Source organism: Ictidomys tridecemlineatus, chromosome 4 (genome assembly GCF_052094955.1).
Source record: "Ictidomys tridecemlineatus isolate mIctTri1 chromosome 4, mIctTri1.hap1, whole genome shotgun sequence".
NCBI classification, from domain to species: Eukaryota; Metazoa; Chordata; class Mammalia; order Rodentia; family Sciuridae; genus Ictidomys; species Ictidomys tridecemlineatus.
The window spans coordinates 16,515,911-16,535,131 of record NC_135480.1 but is presented as its reverse complement, the minus strand read 5'-3'; the positions used below and the strand labels follow the sequence as shown (position 1 = coordinate 16,535,131).

The window sequence follows — 19,221 nt, the reverse complement described above, 5'->3', positions numbered from 1 at the left end:
AACATTTTGTTGTGAAGTAAGTAGTATATAAAAGAGATAAATACTATTTTATTCATTGGTAGCAAGGTATAAAGCACAAATATCCTCAATATGCTCAAATAAGATTTTATTACCCTTCTTTTTTGCCGTTGTTTATATTTTTATTAACCAAAGTTAAAAATAAAAAAAAACTTAACGCTCTTATTTTTCTATTTTAAATTCAAGACCCTGTTTCCTCCAAAAAACCAAAATATTAAAGTAATAGGTAATAATATTCAAGTTCAGCCAACTATTATAAGCTACCTCAGCTTATCCCTGGGTATCTACTTCCTGTAAATTAACAACATAATACTTAAAGAAAAAATTGACCATATAAGTATTTTATTTCTCAAAAAATTATCTTAAAAAGTATTATTATCTTACATTTATATACTACTATTTCATGTATTACTTAATGATTATAAGTTTTTCATGGATTGTTTTACTTTCAGTCATCAATTAAAATATAATCTAGGGCTGGGTGTGTGGCTAAGTGGTAGACTGCTTGCCTAGCATTTTTGAGGCACTGGATTTACCACATTTAAATAAATAAAAATAAAGGTCTATTGACAATTAAGAGAAAAAAATTTAAAACATATATTTTAAATATTTGCCATTTTTAAATCTGCCTGATTAGGTACATATGAAAATAATTTGTAACAAAGTGTTAGCTTAAAATAAGCAAGTTTTCCTATAATATTATCTATTCTTAAAATACAACAGTTTGTACAGTTTTCTGCCTTCATATAACTTCATATCATTGTTTTATAATTATTATTTCATTGCAAATTATATTTATTTAATAGAATAAGAATTATATATGAGCTGCTTTAATGAAACATCCATTTTCCCACTATGTTCTGAATATCAATTTTGAGTTTCTATTATTAATTAAATTTCACCAGGATAAAAAAAGTTCATATTTACCTTTCTTGATTGGGTTGATTTTTTCCTTACTGTAAGGCTTAAAGATTTTAATATTTCAATTGCTTAAGGTGAGACCACTTATATCATTATAGATGTTCCATTTGTTTTTAAGATATTTGTTCTTTAAAAAGTGCTCTTTAAATATCAAAAGTTCTGTCTACCCCAGGGACTTCTTCCACCTACACATTTAAATTTCTAATTAAGAGCAGCTCTTAGGCATTTGCTTTTTTGCTTTATTGCATTTTGCCCAGATAACTCTCATTGTAGCCAGAATACACTCTTTTCAGACTCCCTATGGAATAGAGTGCACAGAATATTTTCTTTCTTAATATGAATTGGGTACTGATCAAAAGCACCTGAAACCATCATAGATTGACACATATCCACTTATTAATTTTGTAATAAAGAGCTATTTGCATGTTTGCATATGTTTCCCTTTGTGTGTAGCGCTGGAAATTGAAATAAGACCTCACACATGCATTCATCTTAGGGTTCGGAATCCTGAACTTTATCACAGCCACTCAGGTTACCCTTCTATCATCTAAACAAAAATCGGTGTTATATTAATAAATTTTTACTTTCAGTTCTAAAAATTGCATGTGCCATAATGTGCTGACTTTAGTTTTAAATTAAATAAATAACATTAAGATATGTTTTATATCAGAATGTTACATAGAAATGAGAATGAATGAATTACCTGCATATCAGTCACATCAGGACATGTCACCAATATAATGTACAGTAGAAGAACACAAACAAGCAAAGAAACATGAAATCGTATCAAAACTACATGATAAAATTTACATAAAAAATACAAAATTGATTGAGAATATATGATGAATTGGTGTAGACCAGTGTCTAGTAATTTTTCTGTATTTACCTACTTCTCTGTAAAAAGAATATGTAAGAAACTTCTGAAACTCAATAGCAAAAACTACAAATGTCCCAATTAAAAATGGACAATAGAAATGAATAGATGTTTTGCAAAAGAAGACAAATGATCAACAAGTATGTGAGAAAATACACAACCTTTTCAATCTTGGCAAAAATGCAAAGTAAAACATCACCTCACCTCAGTAGAAGTGACAAAAGATAGCAATTGTCAGTGAGGATGGGAAGACAGGGGAATACTTGCACACTATTGGTGAGATTGGAAATTAGTGCAGACATTATAAAAAGTGTATGGAACTTCCTCAATAATTTAGAAATAGAACTACTGTGGGATTTCACAGAATATTGAAGGGAATGCACATTTATCTATGTGTTCATTGCAGTCCTATTCACAACAGCCAAGAAATACAAACCATCTAAGTGTCCATCAACTGACAGTCGAGTAACCAAAATATATTACATACATAAAATGGACTATGATTCAGCCACTAAAAAAAAAATGGAATACTGTCATTTGTTACATTGTAGATTTATTTGGAGATAATTATGTTAAGTAAAATAATCCAAGAAGAGAACAGGTACCACATGGTCTCACTCACAAGTGAAATCTTAAAAAGGTTGATCTCACAAACATTTTTAGTAAATTGCTGGTTAGGAGAAGTGGGGAATTTTAGGGGATTCTGGGAGAAAGAAAATATTTTATCAATGAATACTGTTACACTTACATGTGAGAAAGAATTCTGGTGTACTATGGCATATCATAATGAAGAGAGATACCAAAACTGTATTCTACATTTAAATAAAAAAGGTATTTTGAAATTATTCCCAGAGAGAAATGATGGAAACTTCTAGAGAAAGATAGATTTATCATGATGTAAAAATTGAACGAACAGTGTGACTCTGCATCATGTACAGCCCGAAAAATGAGAAGTTGTGCTTCATTTGTGTACAATGAGTTGAAGTGCATTCTACTGTCATGCATAATTAATTAGAACAATTTTTTAAATTACCTAATTTATTTATGTTCAAAGTATTACATGGCACATGTTAAATTTTGTGTATTTACATATCATTTAAAATTTCTTAAAAATAAATTATAGTCATAAAGCTATATTGGTCCTGGTGACTATACTCAAAATTAAATACAGCCAGTCTCTTCAACTTGTACCTCCTCTAAGTTGTTCTGCCTGCTCTATTCAGCGTCTCTGCAATCCCTCCACTGTACTCTCATGACCTCCATTCTACTCTCTGTGTCTGAGTTCATATTTGTAGATGAGATATAGGAGTGAGATTGTGATGGGTTTTTCATTCTGCATCTGGCTTATGTCACCTACTCTAATGTCCTCCAAGTTATTCCATATTACCATAAATGCCAGGATTTCCTTCATTTATTAAGTACTAACAGTATTGCATTGTGTTTAAACCACATTCCATGCATATATTCAGTTGCTGATGTACACTTAGGCGTATTCCATGTCCTCACTTGGAACACATGGTGAAATGAGCATGGCAGTACAGATATCTTGTCAACCTACTGATTTCTGTCTATTGCACACATACCCAGTAGTGTGACTGCTGCATCATATGGTAGTTCTATTTTTATTGTTCTGAGGAACCTCTGTGATCTTTTCCACAATGGATGAAATAATGTATATTCCCACAGTAAGTGTTCAAAGTTTCACTTTCTCCACATCCTGACCACCGCTTTTGCCTTTCATTTTCTTCGCAACATCATTCTGCACAAGTAAAGAGATGTCACCTTGTGCCTTTAATTTGTACTTCTCTGATTATTAGTGGTGTTGAATACTTGCCTTACATAATTGTTGCCACTTTTATGCCTTAAGTAAGGAATACTCATTTTTCTCCCATTTTTTTAAATTTAGATTGCTTGTTTTCATTATATTGAGCTATTTCAGCTCTGAGTATGCTTTGAATATTAACCCGTTCTGATTTGAAAATATCTTTCCCACTCTTTAGGCTGTTTATTTACTCTGTTCATATAGTTCTGAGCTGGAATTAAGATATTCTATAGCTCCAGTGGTCTCACTGCCTGTTTTCAGGAGGTTATACTGGGGAATTCATTTACTTGCTCAATTATATTATTGGAAGAACTCTGTTCTTTGTATATGTTGAAATGTAATACCTGTTTTATTAATGAATATCAGCCTAATGTCCTTAGTGGCTTCTCACAGTCACCACTTTGGCGTATGGATGGTCCATACATGGAAAGGCAGAAAAAGCAAACTGAGTCCTTCTTATGCGTCCTATTCCCTTCGTCTTTTGTCATTGCATATATATGACATACTCTTCCTCTTCTGGGGCTTTTTAAGGGCTCATGTCATCTATTGGGTTACCTGGATAATATCCTAATCTCAAAGTTTGTAACCTGGCACACCTGTGCAAAATTCCATTTATTATATAATTAATGTTTTCACAAAGTCTATGAATAAAGGTTTTTAGTCTATCATAATGTTCTAGTAAAATGGGATGGCAGGTTTACATGATCTTTATTTGATCAGGTCTCTTTTAAAATTAGTAACTGACACAACATATTGTGTTGTTAAAATTAGTATCTGACACAACATATTGCATTCCAGGCAAATTTGGTTAGGTTACCTAACACTACATACTAAAGTATTTATATTAATCAATAACTTTAGATGTTAAACTGAATGAATTACTCCAGATAGGAGTGTTATATTTTATCATGTTTTCACATAGAGAGTGTTGAGAAAGAGATTAAATGCTCATTAACTTTTTTTTTTTTTTTACCTTTTGGTATTTTCTGTGGAGTAATTCCACACTGACATACAGTGAGTTAAATAACTGAGCTATCTGTGCTTAGTGATGCTGTAAAATCTCTAGAGTTTGCCAAGTGTCTCAGGTAGGAAATTGTAGTATCTTTTATTCATTATTCATTTAATCACTAAGTTAACAACATTTAATATTCATCAACAATTGGCAAGTCTATAAATTAAGAATCAAATGAGAAAAACAACAACAACAGCTATGGATACATAAGCAATTATTTAGGTAAAAAACCTGCCAGTTTATATCAGTTGCAAGTCATAACATTGGATTCTGCTCTTTATTTTTAGAAAAGATTTCTGATGTACATTGTAATTTTATTGAAGAGAAAATAATTTTCTTTACATATGATGTATGAAAAATATAAATTTATTTTCCCCAACTGTGTGACCAGCAATTCAAATATTTATATATAAATCTGTGATACTATCATTTAAGCATGAATATTTTCAGTGTAGCAATTACATCCTTATTCTTTAGGCTATATATTATAGGATTAAAAATTGGAATCACTGTAGTATAGAAAAGAGAGTAATTTGTCAATTCCTGCAGATTAGATGGATTTCGGTCTGAAGTAGGTAATCAAAGCTGATCCAAAAAATAAAACCACAAGCAGCAAGTGGGAGGACCAAGTGCCAGAATGCCTTAGCCCTTTATTGGGCTGTTTGCAATCTCAGAATGGTGAAAACAATTTTACTATAAGTGTCAAGTATCAACATAAAAGGGACTACAACAAATAATATAGCTACTATGTAGACAAACACCTCATGCACACAGGTGTCCTTGTAGGTTAGCCTGAGAATGTGGAATTTGTAATTAGAAGTGGTTGATTTTGTTAGAAAGACAAAAATGCAGAGATAATATCTGGCACATTTGCCCTATCTGGACTGGCACTCCCCTGAGCCAGGAGCCAGCAGCCAATTGATGACACTTCTTTGGGTTCATGACTAGTGGATAGTGCAGGGGGTTCCAGATGGCCACATAGTGGTTATACAACATCACAGCCAGGAGGAAGCATTCTGCTGCTCTGAACTTAAGAAAGAAACAATTTTGCTTAGCACAGCCCAGTAGGAAAATTCTCCTACTCTGACCAAAATGCTCGGGAGCGAGACTGAAACATAACAGATTTCCAGAAGAGAAAAATATGGCAGGTAAATACAACAAAACAAAACCATAGGTTTGTGCGCACACAGTTCAGTGGTACAGTGCCTCTGGATGTCTTCTACTCTAAATACAATTTTGTATAAGAAGCTTCCTCAAATAACATTCTTGATGATTTCTTCAACTTTTGGAAACTTTAGAAACTTCTATTTATACTTCTAAGAGAGAAAATTACTAATAACTCAGCCTGATGTCGCTATGTTTGTTTTGCTCAGATATTTCATGTTTATTTATTTAATGGTTATTCCCTTTGAAAAAATGATCTTCTATGGTGTAAATAGTGTGGAGTTGAATTAGAGCTTCTATCATACATAATACTTATATCAAATGCAAGTGGTTGGAATCAAATTATAAATAAAAGTAGATAGCAGTGTAAACAATCAGAAGGATGAATTTCTGCAAGAAATCTCTAATGAATAAAAAAATCATGCTAATATCTCTCTGTCATTTTATTTATTTTCTTAATTTTTTAGTTGTAGATGGACACAATACCTTTATTTTGTTTATTTATTTATTTTTAGGTGGTGCTGAGGATCAAACTCAGTGCCTCACATGTGTGAGGCAAGTGCTGTACCTCTGAGCCACAACCCTAGCCCCTCTCTGTCTTCTTAGATATATTTATCATGGTTTGTGACTATTACCAAGCAGGAACCTCTCTAATATTAGTAGAATGCAAAGCCATTTTAATACTTTGTATTCAATATTTTGCTCAACTACTATATATAATTGGGTTGGCACAAGATAAGATGTCTGGATCTTGTTGATGTAAAGTAGTTAAATACATGCTTATCACAGAATTATTTATCAAATATTAACACACAAGAAGATGATGATGGCAATAATCTTTCATGCTGCTTACTTTTATTGAAAGAATTTTCCGTTTTTCTCTCAGTTTACCTAATAATAGCAAAATTCACAAGAGTACAAATGTAATATTCAAGAGCATCTTGGAATTGAAAAAGTAACCAATAACAAAGGGTTCCTTTTAAATTTTAAATATTTCTTATTGTTAATTTTAATATAGATAAAAAGTAGATATAAAAATAAATTCTATACTTGTCAAAAGTAGTCCATGCTTACCTATTTTAAAATTAGGTTGATTATAATGCTTACCATTATTGATTGGTAATAGACAGAAAACAATAAAGAAGTCTGTTGTTTTTATAGTTTGGAAATTTACCTTTATTTGTAATAGAGGGTAAGACTCTTATATATTCAACGTTTGGGAAAAAAATGAAACAAAACAAAACAAATAAAAGCAAACTAACAACAACAACAAAATAATAATAATAATAATAATAATAATAAACCCCGAGTGAGTGCTCCTGCAGTAATAAATAGTGTCTGCGTTAGGGATAAATCCTTTCCCAGGTACCTTTCCAATTAAGGAAAGAATTTTCCTTCTATTGAAGGAGTCTAGTATAACAAACTATTACCTGCATGGCTGTTCTACTTATATCCTCAGTCTCTCCTCATTCTTTTGCTTCCCAATAAATATAAACATTGAAAGCATTTCTTTTGTCGTTTGTGATTTCAGTAACATTTATGATACATGCCTAAACATGATCATACATATTTTCTTATATATTTTCTTCCAACATCTCTAATTTTTAAAAAAATCTACACCTAAATCCATATTGCATTTTGAGTTTGATTTCTTGAAATAAGAATTTTACATTTTAGGGTTTTTGTGTGCATAAAATGTTTAAGAAAAGTAAGGCCACCTAAATAAGAATAGTGAAAATTTGCTTTGTTTGGTAAAGGCATTTATTATTACCACTTTCAATTACATTTAACAGAAGATCTACTGGGACTCTACATGCCAGATCCTTTAGCTGCTTTCTGATTTATACAGTAGAAGTTTGTGTAACTTCAATCAGCATATATAAATAATTTCCACAGTTCTTATTAAAAATTATATCAACTTCTGTAACAAATCATCAATTGGTGGTGGGGATGGGGGAAGCAAGATTATAGCTACTCCATGGTGTCCATAGACTTTAGGACAGAATAGCCAACAATTTAACATAAATTTCTGGAAATTAGAAATGAAAGTGGATACTTTTGAAATCCTAATTATTATAGAGATCTGAATGACTGGGTGTGAGTGCAATGCCAAACACCCAATAGACTGTCCCAAGATTGATGCAGGTGAATGTGACAATGTAAAAGCAGAGAATAAAATCCAGTAAAACCTTTCAAAGTTCCTGAAATTTTCATACATTTTCCAAGCCAGCCACAAATCCATCAATAAATAAATATTGGAAGTCCTTCTGGCTAGTGTATTTAAGGACACTCTCATTGGCTGATCACTAAGCTATACTGACCAATGGGGGACAGATAATTGTGAATTTAGACATTGGAATATAACTAATTATAGTCATAATCATAAGAAGAACAACCAGGTTTTATCAGTAGTTTCACAACAAAAATAAAACAGATCCCACAAAATTAGTCCAGGCAAGACACGAAACAAAAAAAAAAAAAGACAACAACCACCATTCCTACATGTACCAGAATCTGGAGTTGCTAGAGTATGTCAGACAAATTGTCCAGTTTTAAACAGAACTTATGAGATGTAGAAAACAAGAAAATATGAGCTATACACAGAAACAAAATTAATATCAACAATAGCAAGTTGCTGCTTACGAGCCCTGCACTATGAGGAATATTAAATAAAGTCTTTGAGTTGAAAGGGAGTGACACCATATGTGAAGTCAAAATTACACAAAACAGAAAGCTTTTGTGGTGGTAATTATACCAGTAAGAAATAGTGTTTAAATACTTGTTCTATTTTCCCTTTTAAATAATTTAAAGTAGTAATTTAAAAATAATAATTATAAAATGTGATTTTGTATATAATACAAAAGATTCTGAAAAAAAATTAAAATTACTATAAAAATAATCTGAACAATTTTAGAGGAAGCAATTAATTTAGACAAATAAACTACTAGAATGACATTAAATCCAAAATGACATGCTATAATATGAAATAAAAATATCTATGGAGACTTTTAATAAGTAAATGAACAAATAATAAACAAATCATTACACAAAAAGCCAAGTACTAGAAAGTTTCACTAATACAGTATTTATCCTCTTACTTTCAGGTTTTTGTATCATCAATTTTAATGGTTTCATAACTGCATTACAGTTATAGGTAATAGTTGGGTTTATTTTGACATTATCCTACTTGCATGGATTCATTTTGGTCCATTTCAGTTCCCAGAGCCTCCTCTTTCCCTCCCCTCCTCCTTTCTGTATTTGGCTTTCTCTATTCTACTGTTCTTCCTTCTCTATATTTTTAATATATAGAAAACTGGAAACTTAGAAAAAGAAAGATAATCAAAACTACATATAGTTTTTATAAAGTTTAATAATATATATGTTAATATATAGTAGATTATTAAGAAGATAAAACTAGATAAATTACAAATAGTAAAAAAGAGAAAGAAATTTCACGTTAGAACTCATCGATATTATTGAAGTGCTAATCACAACACTCCTAATAAGTTTATAAATATGCTAATTAGATAAAAATAATACCTTAAAATCCATAAAATATCATTCTTTCTCAGGATGAAAGAGATAATTTGTAGAGAAAAAGTAGCAGGAAAATCAATCTTTTATTTAAAAGTCCCAAGTATCATATGGAAGTGGTGTATATAGGACTTCAACATGACCTAATGGCACAAGCAATTCACATGAAAAAAAAGTTCAAATTATCAAGGTCTTTTCTCCTCTTACATCATTTTCTCTCCAATTCAATATTAATGACTTCATAGAAGTTCACTTAGCAAAAAAAGTATGGATCTATATTACCTGGGTTCTATGTGACATTCAGGTATCACTCCAAAGCTAATCTCTATAACCCTTCAGCTACTTTCTGGGACATGCATCAAGGAGATTGGTGAGGGAGAAGAACTCTGAGCAGTACCTCTGGTTGTTCATTTAGCTTGGAAAGAAAAATGACCAGATGTGTGACTGTGTACCCATCCATTGGTTAAAGGTAATGGTTTTAGAGAACAGTGAGGGATTTGAAAGAAACAAAATTGAGAAATAATCATTAAGAGATTTTTAGAAACATACATAAATAGACTTCTCCAAATGATCCCCAAAAAGTGAAGATATTTGTGAACAACGTAAATATTTATCAAAGGTTGTCTTCAGCTGAGGAGGTTTTGGATAATTACATGGGTAGGGAAACCCATTCTGTGGTTACCTCCCAGCCTCTTTCCCTAGTTACCATTAGCATTGTCCAGTGGGTTGCTGTGCCAAGTGACCACAAAGACACAGGGAGAGACTATGCATGGACATGGCAGCATGAACTTCCAATTATTATCTTCATTTTGTTTAGACCTGCTGATGACTATACAATCTGTCAGGAGCAGAGATTAACCCTATATTCCAGGTATGACATCATTTCCTGGACTGGCCTTCTAACTCTCTAGTGGCAGACTGATATACACTGGACCCATTTCATCATGGAAAGAGCACCAATCTGTTATTACTCGTTAGTATAGACATTGTTTCCTCCAAAACTCTCTTCTCTCAATCAATATTTTTACTCTATATTTCACAGGAAGTCCAGTGAGGAAAAAAGACTTCTCAATTTCTGTTGGACCCCATTATAAATGCAATAGCTTGTGGTTTCTCCAATTTCTGCCTCAAAATTATTTTTCCGAAATTATTCTTAGTATATTTTTCTTTATATCATCATTCTACTCTTACCAATAATTTATTTTAGATGTTAGTAACTTCTGATAGAGGCTTTATCTGAGGTTATTAGTGATTTAATCATGCTTTTCTTTGATTTCAGCTGGGGTATAAGTCTTATTTGGGTATATCATTTCGGTTGTTAACACATATTCTGGATATCTTTTGGTAGACAGAGAGTATTACTACATTTTCTCTTCACTTTGTGTTAGATATCTCCTTGTAAATGTGATAAGAACACATAATATTAACCTGAAGACAAATTCTTAAGAACAAGTGAAAACATTACAATGTTCTTGTTTAAACATAAATTCTTTTCAGAGGTAACAGTTTTTCAGAAATATGTTACATTTTTATACAGTAGTAATAGTAAGTTAACTTACATCAATATGTATGAGACAATAGCTCACACAAAAACATAGATTTTCCTTATCCACAATGAGGAAAGATTTACCATTTGCTTTTATCATTACATAAATAATACAAATTACTTAACAAACTCCAAACTATCAGTTAAATAAAAGAAACACGAGAGAAAATTTTATTGAGATAGCTACAATGAACATTAGTTATATATTAATTCATCATTTTTAGTGTATAGAGTGAAAAGTATTTGTGATATATTGGTGATTTGATAGCATATATGTGCTTTTATAAAATATCTTCTTTCTGAATTCTGCTATATAGTCTATCTCCTCAAGAAAATTTCTATTTTGAAAAAACAACTTGCCCATATTCAATAAAAAAATACTTGTTATTCACAGAAGTCTTCCTTCTTCTAGTTCTCCATATTAGTTGTGCATATTTTATTATATTATTTAAAATACAAAATTATTATCATAAAGGAATACTAACTTTTAAAGGTACATAAACCATGCACAATATTCACTAACATTATTCATGAAACTACATGCTCTTTTTTTCTAAGAACTGATTTCTCTAAAAAATCAGGCTAGGTTCAAATATCTGTGTGTATGTGTGTGTGTATGTGTGTGTCAGTTTTTATGTTCTTCATTTAATGTCCATTTTCTACCTGTTTTGAAAAATGATTGTCATAAAACTACGGATATGAATGACATGATTTTCAATATTTGTTACAACAGAGACTGTAATATTATCAAGATGATTACAACCTGCTCTGTCAATAATAATTTGACACTGCACACACATACAAAAATAAATAATTTTCAATGAAATGATTTGCTATTTGGTGACCCATGTATTACTCATATAACTTGAGACAGAATAATCCCTCAACATAACAAATATGATTTAATTTGGAAATAGTAACTACTGAAGAGATAGATAAGACACAAATCTAAATATACATACCACTTGAAATTTTCTTACAGATGCAGAAAATAACAAGTCCTGCAAATATAGCATACATTTATTCAAGTAGATTATTTCCCTAATAATTTTCTCAATGCCATTATAACATCCTTGTTCCTCAGGCTATATATGATGGGGTTGAACATAGGAGTCACAATAGTATAGAAAAGAGAAAGCACTTTGTCAGTTTCTGCTGAATGACTAGCCTCAGGTCTCAAATATGTAATAATAGCTGATCCAAAGAATAACACCACCACTGTAAGATGAGATGAGCAGGTGGAGAAGGCTTTGGCTCTGCTTGTGGCTGATGGCAATTTAAGGACTGTGGAGATGATTTTGATATAGGAGATGAGTATTAACAGAAACGGGGCCGAGACAAACAGCAGAGCAGCCACATAGACCATCAGTTCATTTGTGAAGGTTTCCCCACAGGCCAGCTTAAGTATTGGGGAGATGTCACAGAAGAAGTGGTTGATTACATTGGAAGCACAATATGGCAGGGAGAAAACCTGGAAGGTCTGACCTACCTGAAAAGGAATTCCACTGATCCAGGAGGCAGCAACCAGCTGAATACAGACCTTGTGGTTCATGACCAGAGGATACTGCAGAGGGTTACAAATGGCCACATAGCGGTCATAGGCCATCACTGCCAGAAGGAAGCATTCTGTGGCTCCCAGTACAAGAATGAAGCACATTTGTGTAGCACAGGCAACCAAAGAGATGGTCCTTCTCTGGGTCCCGAGATTCACGAGCATTCTGGGGAGAGTAACAGAAACATAGCAGATCTCCAAAAAGGAAAAATTGCCAAGGAAAAAATACATGGGGGTCTGGAGAGCAGGCTCTACTTTTGTTATTACCAAAATGGTTCCATTGCCCAGCAGGATGATCATGTAGATGACCAAGAACAGTCCAAACAGAAACCACTGGAGCTGGGGCACATCAGCAAACCCCAAAAGGACAAATTCCTTCCATGCAGTTAGGTTTCCTTCTGGGGGTTTCCCATGGTGTTTCATCTGTGGAAAGCAAAAACTGAACATGAGCTTCTCATAGACCTTCAGGGACAGGTCTGGGCTATCTAAGTGAATCTGGTCATCCACATCAATACTCGGGACCACTGCAATTGTTTGCACTGTAAGATTGTGATATTCCTTGCACTTTCCACCTTTTTTTTTTAACATTAGATCCTATACATGGTCACTCACACATTTCCCTAAGATTCTTCAGAATAATCCCATGGTATCTCCTGTCAAAGCCTAGCATAATCCAAATTATTCATAGGCACCTGGACATTTGGCAACTTCTGAAGATAAATCCACAGCTCTGCCATGGCATGTCAGGTTTAATTAATTACATCTAATTAGGTTTAATTAATTCAACTTTTTGAAAATCCTATTCTTGGGTGTTTCTGAAATTTCTGAAGCATTTTGAATAACACTCTTTCATAGATTATCTTCTCTCACACTTTTGAAAATCTCATTTACTTATTTTTTTAGTGGTGCTTGGTCTCAAGCCCAGGTTAATTGTGTTAAGCCCCCAGCTCTCATTTTAAAAATGTGTTTTATTTGTTCTAATTACTTATAGGTGACAGTAGTAATGCATTTTGATATCATACATAAATGGCATATTACTTCTCATTATTCTGGTTGTACATGATGTAGAGTTACACTGGTTGTGCAATCATATATGCACATGAGATACTAACATCTGATTCATTCTACTTTCTTCCTACTCTTGTAGCCCCTCCCTTCCCATTTACTCACCTCAAAAGCACAAATGGTACATATCAATGGGACACCACATTATGTTTTGACACTTGCATACATTGCATAATATTTAAATCATGGTACATATTTATTTCCCCAAACATTATTTCTTAATGGTGAAATTTTCATGATCCTTCATTCTAGCTTTTTGAAATAGAGAGCACATTTTTTGTGGCTATTTAAACTCTTCATATCTTCCCATCACTTAATTTTTAACATAAATGCCTTTATTACATAATTCATAATTATAGAAAGTTGAAAAATAGAGAATATTTTATTTACAAGTGGAAAAATGTATCCATCCATAGGATATGAAGTGGGACATATTAGAGGATTTTCCTTAATATGGGAACATGGATCCAGATAGAATTAATTAAGAATGTACTGAGGGAAACCAAGGTGGCCTGTGAGGTATGTGACCATATGTATGTATGTGGTGGAAGTGAAAAAACCAAATTCTGCCACTAGGTTAAACTCCATGTGCAGTGTGCCCCACCACAGTCTTTGCTGTTCCATAAACAAAGACAAAACAAACAATAAGTCCCAAAGAACCAAAATAACTCTACAAACTTTTCTATTTTTTTTTATCTTTTTAGAAACTAACACATTGAGATAAATAACAACAGACAATTTCTTCATTTTCCCACAAGTTTGATGGTTGAGATTATTGTTTTTTATTAAACTTGGGTTTGAATCTTAACTCTACTATTTATTGTCTGTGATATAAGAAAAAGACATTTAACATTTCTAAGGTACCTTATATGTCAGAATTTAATGAGACAATACTGGCAAAATATCAGTGATCCATTTTTAAGTAATTGTTATCTAGTCTTGTTTCTATACATATAATTATGTTGATTACCGAAATTGGGCTTTAGGCTAATAGGCCATTAGCCCCCAGGTTGATAATATATTATTGCTCAGAACTTTCATTTCAGAGTTATCTGCTTACTTTTTAGGCAGTTTATTCCCTTCTTACTCTTCTTTTGGGTCACACTGATGGAAAGTTGAACTTGGTTCTTTGAATAAATATTTAAGAGGTACTCATTCATTCTCAGGGGACATTTAGTACATGTACAATTCTAAAAGTGAATGCGATTTTAGATATTCTATCCAAAGTATCTTCGGGTTCTTGCTCTTCATGAATCTCAACCTTGCCTATCATTCCTCGAAACCTGTGGCTTTGGACCTGTTCCCCCAGACACAGAATAAGGGTAGTCATGGAAGTGAGATAGAGTCCTACAAAGATGGCTAGAATCGAACTACAGCTCCCCTTCTTGCTGGCTGAGATTCACACAAATTGCTCTATTCCTGCTGCCATAGGATTAAAAAAAAGTAACACAGGCTAAGAATTTTACCCAGTTTTAAGATTACTGATCTAGATATATGTAAAACTGCTTTAAGAGTGAATGGCATCTATGCAAGTCTATGTAAATGGTACTTATTCTTATTAATATTGTTTTAAGTTTATTTAATGTTTCAGATAACATAAAAATATACTCTAAATAGTTTTTTCTTTGTATGATCTTTTTAATGTGAGACTAGAGAAAGATCTTAATGCAATCTTATAATGTTATTAAATTCCCCAAATCTTAAGATAAATATCCAGAGTTCTCTGTCATATTTTTGTTTATATTCTCATATCTCTCTGTGGTTCTACTATCCAAAATACAAATCATTCCTCAGCCAAGTGTGTTGAAATTTGGCGTGATCTCTCTGTATGACTTTTATTTTATTATCAATAAATGATCTGGAAGGTAAAGACTGACTATTTAGTACTGAAGATGAGTACAGATCATAAAAAAAATGGTTGTTCACCATGTATAGTGCTTAATATTTTATTCAAAAATAATTCAAAGTAAGACATACTATTAAAAGTATCCCTCATAAGAAGGAAAAAAAATGAACAAGATTCCAAACTTTACGTATTTTTATGGTGAATGGCAATATTTAAAAACTAATTTTACTATTTCAATAACATACAGTGATAAATAAAATATAATTTATGTTATACAAACCCAATATTTTGTTGTGAAGTAAGTAGAATATAAAATAGTTAAATACTATTTTATTCATTGGTAGCAAGGTATAAAGCACAAATATCCTCAATATGCTCAAATAAGATTTTATTACCCTTCTTTTTTGCAGTTGTTTATGTTTTTATTAACCAAAGTTAAAAACAAAAAAAAAACTTAATGCTCTTATTTTTCTATTTTAAATTCAAGATCCTGTTTCCTCAAAAAATCCAAAATATTAAAGTAATAGGTAATAATATTCAAGTTCAGCCAACTATTATAAGCTACCTCAGCTTATCACTGAGTGTATACTTCCTATAAATTAATAATGTAATACTTAAAGAAAAAATTGACCATATAAGTATTTTATTTCTCAAAAAATTATTTTAAAAAGTATTATCTTACATTTCTATACTACTATTTCATGTATTACTTAATGATTATAAATTTTTCATGGATTGTTTTACTTTCAGTCATCAATTAAAATATAATCTAGGGCTGGGTTTGTGGCTAAGTGGTAGACTGCTTGCCTAGCATTTTTGAGGCACTGGATTTACCACATAAATAAATAAAAATAAAGGTCTATTGACAATTAAAAGAAAAAAATTTAAAATATATATTTTAAATATTTGCCATTTTTAAATCTGCCTGATTAGGTACATATGAAAATAATTTGTAACAAAGTGTTAGCTTAAAAGCAAGTTTTCCTATAATATTATCTATTCTTAAAATACAACAGTTTGTACAGTTTTCTGCCTTCATATAACTTCATATCATTGTTTTATAATTATTATTTCATTGCAAGTTATATTTATTTAATAGAATAAGAATTATATATGAGCTGCTTTAATGAAACATCCATTTTCCCACTATGTTCTGAATATCAATTTTGAGTTTCTATTATTAATTAAATTTCACCAGGATAAAAAAAGTTCATATTTACCTTTCTTGTTTGGGTTGATTTTTTCCTTACTGTAAGGCTTAAAGATTTTGATATTTCAATTGCTTAAGGTGAGACCACTTATATCATTATAGATGTTCCATCTGCTTTTAAGATATTTGTTCTTTAAAAAGTGCTCTTTAAATATCAACAGTTCTGTCTACCCCAGGGACTTCTTCCACCTACACATTTAAATTTCTAATTAAGAGCAGCTCTTAGGCATTTGCTTATTTGATTTATTGCATTTTGCCCAGATAACTCTCATTGTAGCCAGAATACACTCTTTTCAGACTCCCTATGGAATAGAGTGCACAGAATATTTTCTTTCTTAATATGAATTGGGTACTGATCAAAAGCACCTGAAACCATCATAGATTGACACATATCCACTTATTAATTTTATAATGAAGAGCTATTTGCATGTGTGCATATGTTTCCCTGTATGTGTAGCGCTGGAAATTGAAACCAGACCTCACACATGCATTCATCTTAGGGTTCGGAATCCTGAACTTTATCACAGCCACTCAAGTTACCCTTCTATCAAATAAACAAAAATAGGTGTTATATTAATAAATTTTTACTTTCAGTTCCCAAAATTGCATGTGCCATAATGTGCTGACTTTAGTTTTAAATTAAATAAATAACATTATGATATGTTTTATATCAGAATGTTACAAAGAAATGAGAATGAATGAATTACCTGCATATCAGTCACATCAGGAAATGTCACTAATATAATGTACAGTAGAAGAACACAAACAAGCAAAGAAACAAAACAAAGAAACATGAAATCGTATCAAAACTACATGATAAAATATACATAAAAATACAAAATTGATTGAGAATATATGATGAATTGGTGTAGACCAGTGTCTAGTAATTTTCCTGTATTTACCTACTTCTCTGTAAAAAGAATATGTAAGAAACTTCTGAAACTCAATAGCAAAAACTACAAATGTCCCAATTAAAAATGGACAATAGAAATAAATAGATATTTTGCAAAAGAAGACAAATGATCAACAAATATGTGAGAACATACACAACCTTATCAATCATGGCAAAAATGCAAAGTAAAACATCACCTCACCTCAGTAGAAGTGACAAAAGATAGCAACTGTCAGTGAAGATGGGAAGACAGGGGAATACTTACACACTATTGGTGAGATTGGAAATTAGTGCAGACATTATAAAAAAGTGTATGGAACCTCCTCAATAAATTAGAAATAGAACTACTATGGGATCTGACAGTTCCTTTACTAAATATATATATTCAGAGGAAATGAGACCAGAATATTGAAGGGAATGCACTTTATCTATGTGTTCATTTCAGTTCTATTCACAACAGCCAAGAAATACAAACCATCTAAGTGTCCATCAACTGACAGTCGAGTAACCAAAATATATTACATACATACAATGGACAATGAATCAGCCACTAAAAAAATGGAATTCTGCCATTTGTTACTTTGTAGACTGATTTGGAGTTAATTATATTAAGTAAGATAATCCAAGAAGAGAACAGGTACCACATGGTATCACTCACAAGTGAAATCTTTAAAAAGGTTGATCTCATAAACATTTTTAGTACATTGGTGGTTAGGAGAAGTGGAGAATTTTAGGGGATTCTGGATGAAAGAGAAAATTTTATTAATAAATACTCAGATTTACACCTGAGAAAGAATTCTGGAGTGCTATTGCATATCATGATGAAGAGAGATACCAATACTATACTCCACATTTCAATAAAAAAGGGATTTTGAAATTATTCCCAGAGAGAAATGATAAAAACTTTTGGAGATAGATAGATTTATCATAATGTAAAAATAAACAACAGTGTGACTCTGCATCGTGTACAGCCAGAGAAATGAGAAGTTGTACTTCATTTGTGTACAATGAGTTGAAGTGTGTTCTACTGTCATGTATAACTAATTAGAACAATTTTTTAAAGAGAGAGAGAGAAAGAGAGCGATTTTTAAAATATTCTTCAGTTTTCAATGGACACAACATCTTTATTTTATTTTTATATAGTGCTGAGTTTCGAACCCATCACCCCACACATGCCAGGCAAGCAAGATACCACTTGAGCCACATCCCCAGCCCAAATTAGTATAATTTTTAAAATTATCTAATTTATTTATGTATCAAAGCATTACACGGTACCCCTTCCATAGGTAAATGTTTGTGTATTTACATAACATTTAAAATTACTTAAAAATAAAATATAGTCATAAAGCTGTATTGTTTCTAGTGACTATACTCAAAATTAAATACAGCCAGTCTCTTCAACTTTACCTCCTCTCAGTTGTTCTTCCTGCTCTGATCAGCATCTCTGCAATCCCTTCACTCTACTCTCACGACCTCTATTCTACTCTCTGCTTCTGAGTTCATATTTTTAGATGAGATATAGGAGTGAGATTGTGATGGGTTTTTCATTCTGCATCTGGCTTATGTCACCTACTCTAATGTCCTCCAAGTTCTTCCATATTAACATAAATGCCAGGATTTCCTTCATTTATTAAGTAATAATAACACCACATTATGTTTATGCCAGAAACCCATTCTGTAGTTACCACCCAGCCTCTTTCCCTAGTTACCATTAGCATTGTCCAGTGGGTTACTGTGCCAAGTGACCACACAGACACAGGGAGAG

The 19,221-nt window shown here is 31.9% G+C and overlaps 1 protein-coding gene and 1 pseudogene across 1 annotated transcript; both read right to left on the bottom strand.

The window, feature by feature from the left end:
* Positions 1 to 5,073: 5,073 nt before the first annotated feature.
* LOC144376635 (olfactory receptor 10AG1-like) lies at positions 5,074 to 5,819 on the bottom strand (annotated as a pseudogene).
* A 6,105-nt stretch (positions 5,820 to 11,924) lies between these two features.
* On the bottom strand, positions 11,925 to 12,890 carry LOC101971788 (olfactory receptor 10AG1). Its single transcript, XM_005342759.2, has one exon. It carries the CDS (start codon positions 12,888 to 12,890, stop codon positions 11,925 to 11,927), a length of 966 nt encoding a protein of 321 aa, XP_005342816.2.
* Positions 12,891 to 19,221: the final 6,331 nt, after the last annotated feature.

Bases quoted from the DNA above. Each gene is read 5' to 3' on its own strand.
- LOC101971788 (XM_005342759.2), bottom strand. From the start codon at position 12,890: ATGTTCAGTTTTTGCTTTCCACAGATGAAACACCATGGGAAACCCCCA.